Raw genomic sequence first — 12,573 nt, 5'->3', positions numbered from 1 at the left:
CCCAGCATCGTGGCACCGCCGCTTCTCCCGGTCCTGGTACCACCACAGTCTGGCCCCCACTTCGCCAGGGGTGAATAAACCCAGCTGACATGAGAGCCTGGCTCAGGGGATACAGAGGCACCGTGGGGGGACAAAGGGAAGAGGGAGAACATGGCAGTGACAAGGAAATTGGTCTCTCTGAGGATTTTCTAGTCTCTGCTAGAAAATTGGAGTTGAGAGCAGGCTGGGGTGGGGGAAGAAAAGGCAAGAGAGGCACAAAGCCTCCAGTAAATCAGTGAGGCAGAGGGGGCCGTCCTGTAAGGATGAGGGAAAGGCAAGGGAGAGCTCTGGCTGGAGCTGCCCTGCCTGTCCCCCCGCCTGCCTCCCCGAACCACCTTCCTGCTGCCAGCCCGGTGTCCTCCCTCCGCTGCCAAAAACCTGGTGCCAGCTATTTGCTCATCGCAGTCACGTTTGTTTGGGTGTCTGCGCCTCCCCAGGAGGCGGCTCTGCCAAAAGCAGGTACCCACAGCCCGCGGGGCTGGAAGGGTGGGCAGCTGGGGTACACCAGCTCCCCCTGCCCACCCTGAGCCCCTGCCTCCTCGCTGCCTGCACCCCGGGGGTCCCTCCGCAACTCTCCGCACAAAGAGCCACCGGGCAGGTCTCCCTCTCGCTGCCTTGCCTGGGAGAGAAGGAGGAGGAGGAGGAGGAGGAGGAGAGGGTGGTGATAAGGGGCTTGCTGCGTCGCCTCATTTCTGTATCCAGCGCACAGCTCGTGGGGTGTGTGCGAGTGTGTGCGAGTGTGTGCATCCGCTGCCTGAGGACTTCTGCTGCTGCAGTCTCAGCGCTGAGCTGCCGGCGACCAGGCGACAGGGGAGCGCTGGCTGTTTACTGCCTGGTGACAAGTGTTGCAATGCAAAAGCCGAGCGCGTCCGTGGAGGGGAGGCAGCGGCACCTGTAAGGAACAGAGGCAGAGAGGCTGTCTGAGGCATTCGGCAGCAGGCAGCCAAGGCTCCAGGCATCGGCGTCTCCTCCCAGTGTCTCCATCGCCACTTGCTTCGGATCTCTTCTTAAGGGAGAAGAGGAAAAAGGATCCAGAAAACCCCTGCAACTGGACAGCCCCTGCTGGAGTCTAACAGGTGTTTGCTGGGATTTGAATGGGGAGGGGATGGGTGGGGAGAAAAGTTAACTGGAGAAATTGGGGCTAGGAGAGATGCAATGATCTTGCACCAAGTGGATGTGCCATGTCTGCATGCGAATAGCGCGTCTGGAGAAGCTCGGAGGGATGCCTTGCAAGTGATCTGCTTGATCTCCGTAGAAACGCTCACCTCTGCTTGCAAACTTTCCCCTGCCAGAAGTTAGGAAGAATAAAAAAGCATCAGAAAATCAAAAGGGGAAGATCTCAGCGGACAGAAACACTTGAGCTAAACTGTTGCATCCCGACCCAGGGCTCTGGTGCGAGCATCCCGCTGGTGTGTCCGGGGCTCCCAAGCCGACTGGCGGTGGGTGGCGTTGGCCAAGGCGCCCGGCAGCGTCCCCGGCATTGGGGACGGGCCGAGCAGCATGCTGGCTGCGGTGCCCGCGGCCGGCGAGCAAACCCCGTGTGCCTGACCCGCCGGTGGTGCCGGGGCGGTGGCGGCCATGGCTGCAGCCATCGCCAGCTCCCTGATCCGCCAGAAGAGACAAGCCAGGGAGCGGGAGAAGTCCAATGCCTGTAAGTGTGTCAACAGCCCCAGCAAGAGCAAGGGAAGCTGCGACAAGAACAAGTTGAATGTGTTTTCCAGGGTCAAACTCTTTGGCTCCAAGAAAAGGCGAAGAAGGCGACCAGGTTGGCAAGCGTTATGTCTTTGGGGGGTTGGTTTGTTTAATTTAATGCAAACTGAGATGTGCATCAGGCGTGGGGAAAGGGGACTGGTGTCTCAGGGCTGGTAAAATGAACATGCAGGTATTGCCACTCCTGGCTTATATGATCTGATAGACATGGGTGCCCCATGACAGTCTCTTCCCCTTTCATGTTCACCTGGTTTATTTGGATAACACACACCATTTCTCTCTGCCTCGCTTGCACACCCGTGTACCAGTAATTCAGTAGTCTCTCTGCTACACATAGACATATACAAACACATGCGATTTGTTTGTGGGGCAGATGTTAGCAGGGGAAGTTCCCACACGTACACCTCCTTCAGTTGTATGTTAAATAACTTAGAGGTCTAGAGATCACGTTTCTGTCTTCCTGCTTCACAGAATGCCTGTGCCGTACTTTATTTGCTGATTGCAGATGAGGCTTTTTGCTTTCGCTGGCACCTTCCAGAGTTTTGCTCCAGTGCCCTGTTCCTTTCTAGGAATCTCATACATGCAGCTGCCCTGCAGACGTGATGCTCTCTTTGTCAGAGGTGCAAAAGATCAGGCATGAAGACTCAGTCCCTGATCTGAGTGGGTTTTTTTGTATGTGGGAGGAGCAAAACCCTCTGGTAATGTTGCTATTCCTTTGCGGTGCTGAAACATTGATGCTGTTAGCCACTTAACCTGTCTGCCTTTCTCAGCAGCCACGGAAGAGGTGCCTCGCTCACAATTTGCAAACAGCTGTGGGATGTATTATGGCTAAAAAGCCAGAGTGAGGGTTGGATTAATTTCTTGTCAGAAAAGTTGGTAGATGAGAATTGTGCATCCATCAGTACCATTATTAGAGGTTGCTAATAGGAACTAATACACTTACGCAAACTACTGCAAGCTTTTGCCTTCAGCTCCTACTAAAATGAAGTACGGTAGCAGAGCTCCCTAATGTCTTTGATGACACAAGGAGTCTTATCCAGACATTGGTTGTTGGAAATGACACATATCTTCACTGTGTGTTTATCTTTGAATTAAGTAAGATGTTGTGGAGCAAGCTGCAGAGATGCATCGCCTCCTGACAAACATAATTGTGTGAAATGACTACAATGCAGATCTCATTGGGATTCAGTGGAAGTAGAGCTTTTTTGCAATTACTCCTGCTGCATTACCTGGCTATCTTAAATGACAGACTTGATAGCAGATCCTGTTGCTGTATACTTTTTGGTCTAGAATGATCAGAAACTGTGTGAGATATCTCGCTTTCTAACTGTGAATCTGAGGATGGTTATGAAAAAAAAGAAATCCATCCAAACTATGCGTTGTTTTGATCTTTCTTCTTCTAGCTGATGAGGTAATTACCTCAACCCTTATGTTAATATTTATTTTGCAGTTCCACACATTGCTGGATTTCAGGGTTCCCCCTTCCATTTTCCATATGTTCATTGAGTAGTTTGTCACTTCGGATGCTCTGTACTCTTTGGAGCAGCAAGGAATGGGGGTTTGTTTATTAGAGCTGCAGCAGTTCCTGTGCTAAATGTTTGCTGCTATATATTTAGGCTCTCAACTGTCACTGTGGCTCTTATTAGCACTATCGTAGTAGTCCTCTTTTTCCTCTCCATTTAAGAACTCACACCTTTTTAAAAGGCAGAATACGCTCTTTGCCAGCTCATTTCTAATCTTAAATGAGATAGGGCTGAGCTCCTGAGGCCAAGCAGCACACTGTTGGAATTTATATTCTCTGGAAGTAGATTTTACCGTGCTACCTACGTTGCAATTGAAAGTGGCATTTAATCATTTTGGAAATTGATTTCATAGACATAAATTTGATCTCAACCTAAATGAAAAGTGTTGCAAAGCTGTTTGCCCTGCTTTTGTTTTGGGTCTTTTTCATATCTCAGCCTTGAGAAGAAACCTGGAGATTTGTTTTTAACATCCTGTTCGCTTGGAACGGTACATCAGGATTTCCCACATTAATCTCACTATTGTTTTTTTACAGAGCCTCAGCTTAAAGGTATAGTAACAAAGCTATACAGCAGGCAAGGATACCACTTGCAGTTGCAAGCAGATGGAACAATTGATGGAACAAAAGAGGAGGACAGTAGTTATAGTAAGTGACATGAGAATAAATGGTGTGTTTGTGAATTGTGGTGTCTCATTCTTCCCATATAGGTGCATTCAAAACTGTTATCCTGGGCTGACTGAGTGAGTGGAAGTGGCATTAACACTGTGCTCACAACACAGAAGTTTTTCAGACTTACCGGGTCTGAAAATAATGCAAATAAAAATCACTTATAGAAATAATGAACTAGAAGAGGTGATGATGACACATATGACAAACAAAGCAAATGTTATCTCCATGGTAATCTAGAGAAGTTCATTGCTGTCCTTTGATTTTATTAGATTTTTTTTTTTTTCAACAGGGAGAATTTGCTCGCCTACTCAGGGTGCCTGAAATAGAATAATGCTATCTCCACTCTTGAACAGGGGCTCATTCAGAGAGAGCCATGTTATTTCACACAACGAGAGTTCATCATCATTTTAAAGTTCACGTTTCCCTGTTTTTATTATTTTTTACCCCTTCTAAAGTTTAGTATACCTTCAGCTTTCAACGAGATTTCCTTCAGCTTTTCTCTGAAAAAGCTTTGGATGCTTTTAGTCTATGGTTTGTTGTTTTTTTTTCACAACTTTGAGAATTAATAGAAAACAGGAAAAGATAACTAGAGCATGGATTTGGTGTGTGTGAAAAAATATTTAAGCATTTCACATAGTTGTACTGTTTAGCTTAAATTACGTGTCTGTTCTGAAAGAAGGAGTTAGGAAGAGAAAGGAGTCTGAGAAGGTATTTCAGGCCACTTAGACAACAAGCTAGAAAATCAACAGGCAGACCTTCCTTTTTATTTATGAAAAAGCACTGATATTTTTCATAGGAAAAACGTTTGCAGGTGAAAAATGGTTTCATTTTACAGGGCACTTGAATATGGCAGAGTAAGCACTAGATGCAATAGGAAGTGTCGTATCTTATTTGGCCAATCGCTCCCGCCCTTTTCCCGCATCCTCTTTGACACTCTTTGCATCCCTATTTTAACTTCTGAGTGACAGGAGGGAAGCGGGTGTGCTGCAGGAGGTCTCCTCTGCAGGTACTGAGGGTGCTGGCCTTAGGGCAGAGCAGAAGCATAGGATCTGTGGGGGCACTTGAGGTCTGGCTCCAGGTCCTGTCCTCACCCGTGGAGAAGGCGGCACAGACCAGATCAGTGCAGTGCTGAGCGGCTGTTGCCATCTTATAGAGTTCTCCTCAGTGCAGCCACAAAATTTACTCGAAGAATGATTCTTATGGACCTTAAACACTGCTTTTTTTTCCAAGTGAATGATCTGATATTTATGACTTTAAAAGTACAGGTCATTCAGGATTTCAGAGTAGTTCTGTTAATTACCTTAAAAAAAGGAAGAAGAAATAGGCAAATCTTAATTTTTCCATCTAAGTGTGATATTGTTATAAATTTTTAAAGTACCAGAGCAAATGTCTGAAATTACATCATTTGCGTGACTGTTTCATTCAACTGCTTTGCTTGGGATCCCTCTAATAGGGATTCTGATATTTGAAACGAGATAAAATTTATAGAAATACAAATGTGTCTCTTTCTAAGATATGTTTATTTTCACTGTGTCCTTAAATTTACCATAACCTGAGAGATTACAAAGCAAATAATAAAAACTTCTTGTTGCTGGATACCAGCCTTCCAAATCTATACTTAACTATAATAGAAGTATCCCAGAAATTATTGCATCTGGGCTGCAGTATCTAAGTGTTCAGAACAGAGAGTTTTATCATAAAAAAACACGTGCTATTGTATATATTCCTCTTTTAGGTAAGGTAAGCATATGGACCTGTATGTCCTGGAGTCCTGAATTTATTTTAATTGCAGTATTTTGACTGATTTATGCTGTGGATCAGAGTCCACATGAGGGGCTTCCCCCAAAGCCTTTCTAGCATAAATATTAATCAGATCAGGCCCTTCAAAATCCTTTCTTCCAATATCTACAGAAACACCTCTCATCTAGCCCATATTCATGCACTGCAGGGAAGCCACAGGACTTGTAGCCCACTTCAAATGCTGGGGGACCCCTTCTCCAGTCCATTCTCCTCTCCTTTGCAGCCCTGAGGGATGTCATTGCTGTTCCCTTTTGTCACCTTTGCTGAACATTTGCTTTAAGACCATTTGCTTTGCAGTGCAGAGCGGTGATAAAAACTCCCCTTAATAATAAGGGGAACGTCCTCAAATGCGGCTGTGGCCAGCAGAGTTGCACAGTGCTAGGACTCTGCAACTGCATTTTTTAGAGGAAATCGTAGCCATAGTCCACCTGATCCCCAGACAGAGCATTGGTCAGCCTTGCTTAAATTTCACAATTTGTCTTCCCTGTTTAGGGTAAAGATGGGGAGAGCTTGCATCCCCCAGTAGCCAGCTGCTGCTTTGTGCTCCTGAGCATCTTGGGCCCAGGCATCCACCTTCACCATCATTTGCTACCTAGAGCTGAGTGGGAAGTTTGCCTGAAGATCCCCTTCAGCTCCTGACTTGGGAGCAATTATTTCAAGCTCTGCAAACCCACTGCTGTATGCAAGGTTCACAAAACCAAGGTCACATCCAAAATTGCAGGGAGTTTAAAAGAAAGCTGAGATTTTGGAGCACGATTTCGTCAGGAAGCGAAACATGAATTTGAGGAGCCATAGCACTCACCAGACCTCGGTTTTAGCCAAGAGTCTGTGTGATTTGAGGAAGTGCCTCGCGGAAAGGATTTCCTGGCTGAGGAACAGATTTTGCCTCATTAAATGTGTTAAATAGGGCAAGGTTTTAAATCAAGGCAGAATTTATTTCCCAATTTTGGCAAGACAGAGAGATTTCAAGACTGATAAAATAAGGAAATTTAGGAAACAATATCCTGCAGAAAATGTATGAAGGTCCAGGTGGCTAAGCCAAGGATGGCACAGACCTCACAGCAATATAAGTGTTCACGAATCCAGCTGTGGCCTGCTGCCTCTTATTTTGCAGCTCTAATTCTCTGTCAGCTTGTATTTCACATGGGCCATAGCAAAGATCTTCTCTCCTTTAGGCATCGCCAAGTTTTTCATTATGATGGGTATTATATCCTTATTTTAAACAGCGCAAATGTAATAGGGAGAGGCTAGGATTCACATAACTTTGCCATATTTTATGTTAACACAAATTGATAATAGTATCAAGCAATTTCTTTTCCTGTGGCTTTTTTGCCTTTCTGTCGTATCTACCTACATGAGGGTCAACCACCAGAAATGCAACAGCATTTCAACCCATTGTTGATGGCACTGGGGGCTTGCAGAGAAGGGGGCTACGTGGCTCTGCTGGTGGCCCCATCAGCATTCACTGGTTGTGGACAGGCCACTCACTGTTAACAGAAGCCAGACTTGGACTTGCTGCTCTGCAAGGGCAGTGGGAGCAGTGGCTGCAGCTAAAGGGGACAGTCCCCTTTTTTGGTGCAGTGCCAATGTTCCCTTACCTTAGAGGTGGCAGCTTGGCCGTGTTTCTGTCCATGCTGGCATGGGACAGATTGACTGTGCACCCCTCCAACAGGCGGTCCCTCTCCCCTTCAGCAGAGGCAGCCGGCAGCAGAGCCAGCATTACTCCCCCGCAGCCCTTTTGCAACTTCCGACAGTCTGTGCCACAGCAGCTGCTAATCCCACCGATGTCTAAACCACGTTCTGAGTGTGCCCAGCCTTGCCTCAAAATAGACCACGTATGTTTGTGGCAGGAAAACATGTTCAGCTGCTGCTGGAAGCAGCTGAGCACCCGTTGCAGTGGGTGCCCCAGCCCTCCCCTGGCGAGGGTTGCTCAGCCTCATATCTCTGCTCACTTTGCCAAGCACAGCACCAGCCAGGAATTGGTCACTGAAACCTATCTCTGTGGCTTGTGGCTGAGAGCTGTATCTTCTTGACTGTCCCAGGCTTTGCCCTGTCCTCAGCTGGTCTACTGACAGCTTTGTAGCACTATTTACAGTAGAGACCATCCTCGTACCCTTGTGCTGAAAAACACTTGCCCTACTCATAAATATGCCATTAAGAAAGCACCTTTCAGAAGAGATCTCTAGGTTCTGCCTGGATACTGAGCTTTAAATTGTGCTCTTGTGCCTACATGGAGAGCAGATGCTGCTTTTTGGGGTTAAACTGCAAGAGAGGACTCTCCAAGGGAATATTTACTGAGTCAGACAGGGAATATTTTCTCCCGCAGATAAATTCAAGCATTTGATAGAATGAATGAGAAATCCTTTTCCCTTAGCATTTCCCCTACTGAAAACCTAGGTTTTGTTTGCCAAAAACTGCACAGAACTAGCGGATTTTGTCTTAGTGAAGAGAAAATAATTTCTGTTGATTTTGTGCTTGAGGCAAGTGTGAGGAGGGGCTGCGTGTGCATGTGTGTGTTTGTGTCTGCAGGTATACTTGTGTTTATGAGAAGGAAAGAAAAACTCAGGAATGATTTTATGATCTCCATGTTCTGGGTGTTTCCACCTGCTGTGCTATATTCGACCATTGTAGGAAATCCAGTGCTCAAAGGTGCCCCAACCTCAGAGCAGAGCACCCCTAGTTCGTAGTGTGCCAGCACAGCCGGGCAGGCTCAGCCCAGCCCTGAGCCCAGCACAGCCCTTCTTCACCGAGCCGTGGGGTTGAGATGCTCAGGCAAACCCGTGACAGCACACAGAGCTGGAGGTCCAGCTGCCTGCTGGAACAGAGCCTGTTTTCACCAGAATTCACTCCTTCAATCCCAACGCACAGTGTTATCTTCTGGCCATGCCTATATCGAAGTAGGACGTGCATACACTTGCCCTTTCCTTTTTTGATACACTCTTGACAAACCCACACCCAAAATTTAGGATCTGTATTAAAATGCTGGCAAGATGCAAATTTTCTTTTAAATAAATATGACCATTTGGGGGTTGTCAGGCTGAAAAATGAATTTATAATGGTCATAATTCTTAGCTTATACTTTTGAAAATAATAAAAATATTTCAAATTCATAATTCAGTTTGAAACTGGCTGCAGACAGTGACCATAAATATCAAACTTCAGCCTGAAGCATACTGGAGTTTTCCAGCCAGTTAGGAATAAGAGCCAGTTTGGCATTACTTCATCCTATTTCTGCATTTATACAACAGACTGGAAGGAGATGCTTTGGATTATGATAACAGTTCTTGAAAATTTTCTTAACTCCCCTTTATTTTTGATCCTACGTGTTGAACACAGAGTACTGTATTCAACTCATTATTACTTGTGTTCAATTTGAATGTGTCCATGAATCCACGCTATGGCACAGCTTCGCTTTTTTTATTTTTAATTTGCCACTTTACAAACCGGAATCTTCATTTTTTTGAAGAGACGTTTCTCTGCTTATAAATTCTGCCACTATTAGCATGTATACAAGCATAAACGCAAGCAGAACATTCGAAGCGGCTCAATTTTGAAAGCACAGATTTAGTGCTTGATCTAAAGAATGTGCTGTCACTTCATTTCATTTTGAAGTTATTTAACTGTTTTTTCAAACTCATTCTCCTCTCAAAAAGAGAGGAAAAAAAAACCACCAAACAATCGTTTTTGAGTGGAAACATTTTGAGATGTTAATGAAGGTTTTCAACTTCCCTGAATTTCATCTTGATCCTTCCTTTTGGTCAAAAATGTTCACTGAATTTGATCTGAATTTGAAAAACAAAAGAAAGCTTTGATCGTCTTGAAAAAAATTTTGGATTTTCGATATTTTTTGCACTTACTGTCAGAAAAATAAAAATACTCAACAAATTAAGTATGTTCAACTCTACTCAGCAGAGTCTGGATTGTGCTCATGAGCAGGTAAGTCCTTTCAGCTCTCAGTACCTCCAGTTCACCGTCTTCAGAATGGGGGAGATACATTGATACCCTCTGTAGATCATTTCTGAGCTCTTGGTGAAAACTGCCGTAGAAGAACATGATAGTAGCAGTATTGTTGTACATCACCCACAGAAATTAATATATGCACGAATGGGCATTTTTTAATTTGGTTCTGGTAATTATGGTTTAATTCTCTATCAAATCTGCGTGCTCTAAAGGATTAATTTTGCTCTCCATGTCCTTTCTCTCCTAGCTTTGTTTAACCTCATACCTGTGGGTTTACGAGTGGTGGCGATTCAGGGGGTTCAAACAAAATTGTATCTGGCAATGAACAGTGAAGGATACCTATATACATCAGTAAGTAAACATTTTTGATTTTGTTCTCACTGTAATTATGGTAAGAACTTAGTAAATGAATTATTTGTTGTTCCAAGGAGTCTGTTATAACCTATAGACATGAGATTTCACAGCAAATTCAGTATAGTGGTGATAGTCTGTTTTAAGCTTATTACTCTGTTTCCATTATGAATACATCTGGATGTATGAAATCAGACTGCGGTGCCTTTGGTGCAAACTAATGAACCCAAAGTGTGAAATAAAAATACCCCGCAACCAAAACCCCACATAGAAACGATGTTCTGTCTTGGTCGCTGTGGACTGCTTGGGCTAATCAGTATGGGGTACAGAGGGAAAGGGACAACTTCGTAAATCACACGCATGCCTGAACACATCTTATATCTTCCCATATAATCTCTATTACTGTTATTAAAAGGGATTATAGGAAGTAATTTTTTTGTTTGTTTGACCAGGATTTTCAAATAGAAATGAAATTAGATGCCAAAATCTTAGGGCTTCAAGTTGCTGAATGAGTAAAGAAATGTTTTATTAGCAGTTTTGATGAAGAAATGTCAGTTAGTAATTTTCAGTGGCGTTTCTTAAGAGAGAAAAGAGTGTTTTTATGAAAAAAAAGCAAAAGGAACATTTTAAAATATAGAGCATTTTTTAATTAAAGACATTTAGTTGAACTATGTTCAGGATTATTAATGAGATTTAATAGATTTTTCCCAAGGAAGTAGAGGAAAATATGATTTATTATCTACTACAAATTATTCTCTTCTATGGATGATTCCCTTAAGGTGCCTTTAATACTGATAACAATTAAGTAAACTTATTCAAATCTCTCATTTGTTTTGCAATGCTGACAGCTGGGACAAGGGGCAGCTTTGCATATTTTTCTCTTGTATCTGCCAGAGCAAAAGCAAATTAGAACTGAGTATGCTGTGAGACAAAGTAAAATTTCAGTGAATGGCATCAAACTCTGCTTTTCTTTTTACTAAGGTATTTGCTTAGTGCAGTTAATCCGCAGATCTGTTTGCAGGGCTGTAGACACACACCCAGATCGTGCAAAGTCCCCTTAATCCCATGGCGTCGCGGTCCTGTGACTGCACAGTGTCATTTACATTTGCACTGCAAATGTACCTTTGCACTATGCATTTTCATTTCCATCAGCATCTTCAGCTGCACTCCTTCCTGGCTTCCCACTTGCCAGGAGAGCACTGCACCATGCCAGCTTCTATGGGCTCAATTCTGCCTCGGGGACCATTACCTCGAGTTGCGTCTCAGGGTGGGATGGAGAGGTTTGTACATAAAGCAAAATTCCATCACCGTGCACAACGAATGTGCTTGGTTCGAGTAGGCCAGCTCTTTCACTGCATGCATTCTGGAATAAAATTCCGTCACCGTGCACAACGAACATGCTTGGTTCAAGTAGGCCAGCTCTTTCACTGCATGCATTCTGGAATAATCAGATATATTTTTGCAAAAATGCAGAAAATGGGATGGGGACAGGTTCTGCCACTGCTAACTCAATGTGAGACATAACCCTAGAGTCAAAGGGACCACTGAAAGAATGAAGTATCTCTTCTAGTATCCCTCAATGTGAGGAGTAGGGACAGAATATAACCCATATTTAGATTAAGTCCAGCTTTTAGTTTGATGGGTATCTAGACATCTTAAGCAGAGCTCAGAGATTCATTTTGGTTGCAATTTTTGGTATTTTCTTTGATTAGGGATAGTTCTTCATGTGATCTTATATGTTACCATGAGTAGTGTATTCCTTGAATCCTTTATGATCTGTGATTTTAATAGTTTATGCCATTGCAAAATTAACTAGTGATATCCCTCTATTTTCCCCTTTAGTAATAACAATCCTCTTTGTTTCTTTATTAGGCAGCTATATTTTCTTACATTTATTTTTTTACTCTCCTTGAACCTGATGGCTTGACAAGGCCTTAAACAGACTTTTATCATGTTGCTGTGTCCCAAATTCATATTTTTAAATACTCTTCACAGACAGGTGTCCATTTAATGTTGATCTACTTTTCCAAAAAAAGTTTCCACCCAAGTTCTCAATAATCTTGGGTTTATCATCTAGTGCCTTCTGGGCTGCTTGTTTTGTCCTTTATAATAATCACAAGAAACTGTCTTGGCAGGTGAAACCTAGCTCACGTCTCTGTCAGCGCGCCCAGGGAATGGACAAGGGCTGGCGAGGAGCATCTGCCCCTACTTCACCTGCTCCGCAAAAAGATTGCCAAAATTACAGTTCCATTTTTTAGGTGTTTCTAGCTGATACCGGTCCTTTCAGCAAGGGATGCAGTCTGACAGTCTGATGCATGGGAAATTAGCTTTATATTTTGGGCTGGATTCTTGGCTGATGTAAATGAGTCCCAAGAGAACTCAGCTGATTTATACCAGCTGAACACTCACCTGTTCAAGAGATGCCAACAGGGAGTCCGGGGAACAGATCAGCTCAAGTAAATGACATCCATCTACACATCCTGAGGGTTTCCAAGCCCTTACAGGGATGTGTTCCTGAGCGG

At 44.0% G+C, this 12,573-nt stretch overlaps 1 protein-coding gene across 8 annotated transcripts in view; it reads left to right on the top strand.

Moving 5' to 3' along the window:
* FGF13 (fibroblast growth factor 13) overlaps window positions 1-12,573 on the top strand; it is a 266,035-nt gene that overhangs the window by 200,788 nt on the left and 52,674 nt on the right. For 7 of the 8 annotated variants that reach the window (XM_074915182.1, XM_074915179.1, XM_074915185.1 and 4 more), the window contains 2 exons: window positions 3,806-3,916; window positions 9,948-10,051. In XM_074915182.1, coding sequence (XP_074771283.1) covers window positions 3,806-3,916; window positions 9,948-10,051 — 215 coding nt within the window. Of the gene's footprint in view, window positions 1-1,148; window positions 1,805-3,805; window positions 3,917-9,947; window positions 10,052-12,573 lie in introns of those variants that run through there. The other variant, XM_074915181.1, reaches the window with a different exon arrangement.

This window comes from Athene noctua, chromosome 11, assembly GCF_965140245.1.
Source record: "Athene noctua chromosome 11, bAthNoc1.hap1.1, whole genome shotgun sequence".
Lineage (NCBI taxonomy): Eukaryota > Metazoa > Chordata > Aves > Strigiformes > Strigidae > Athene > Athene noctua.
This window is presented reverse-complemented; position numbering and strand designations above follow the sequence as displayed.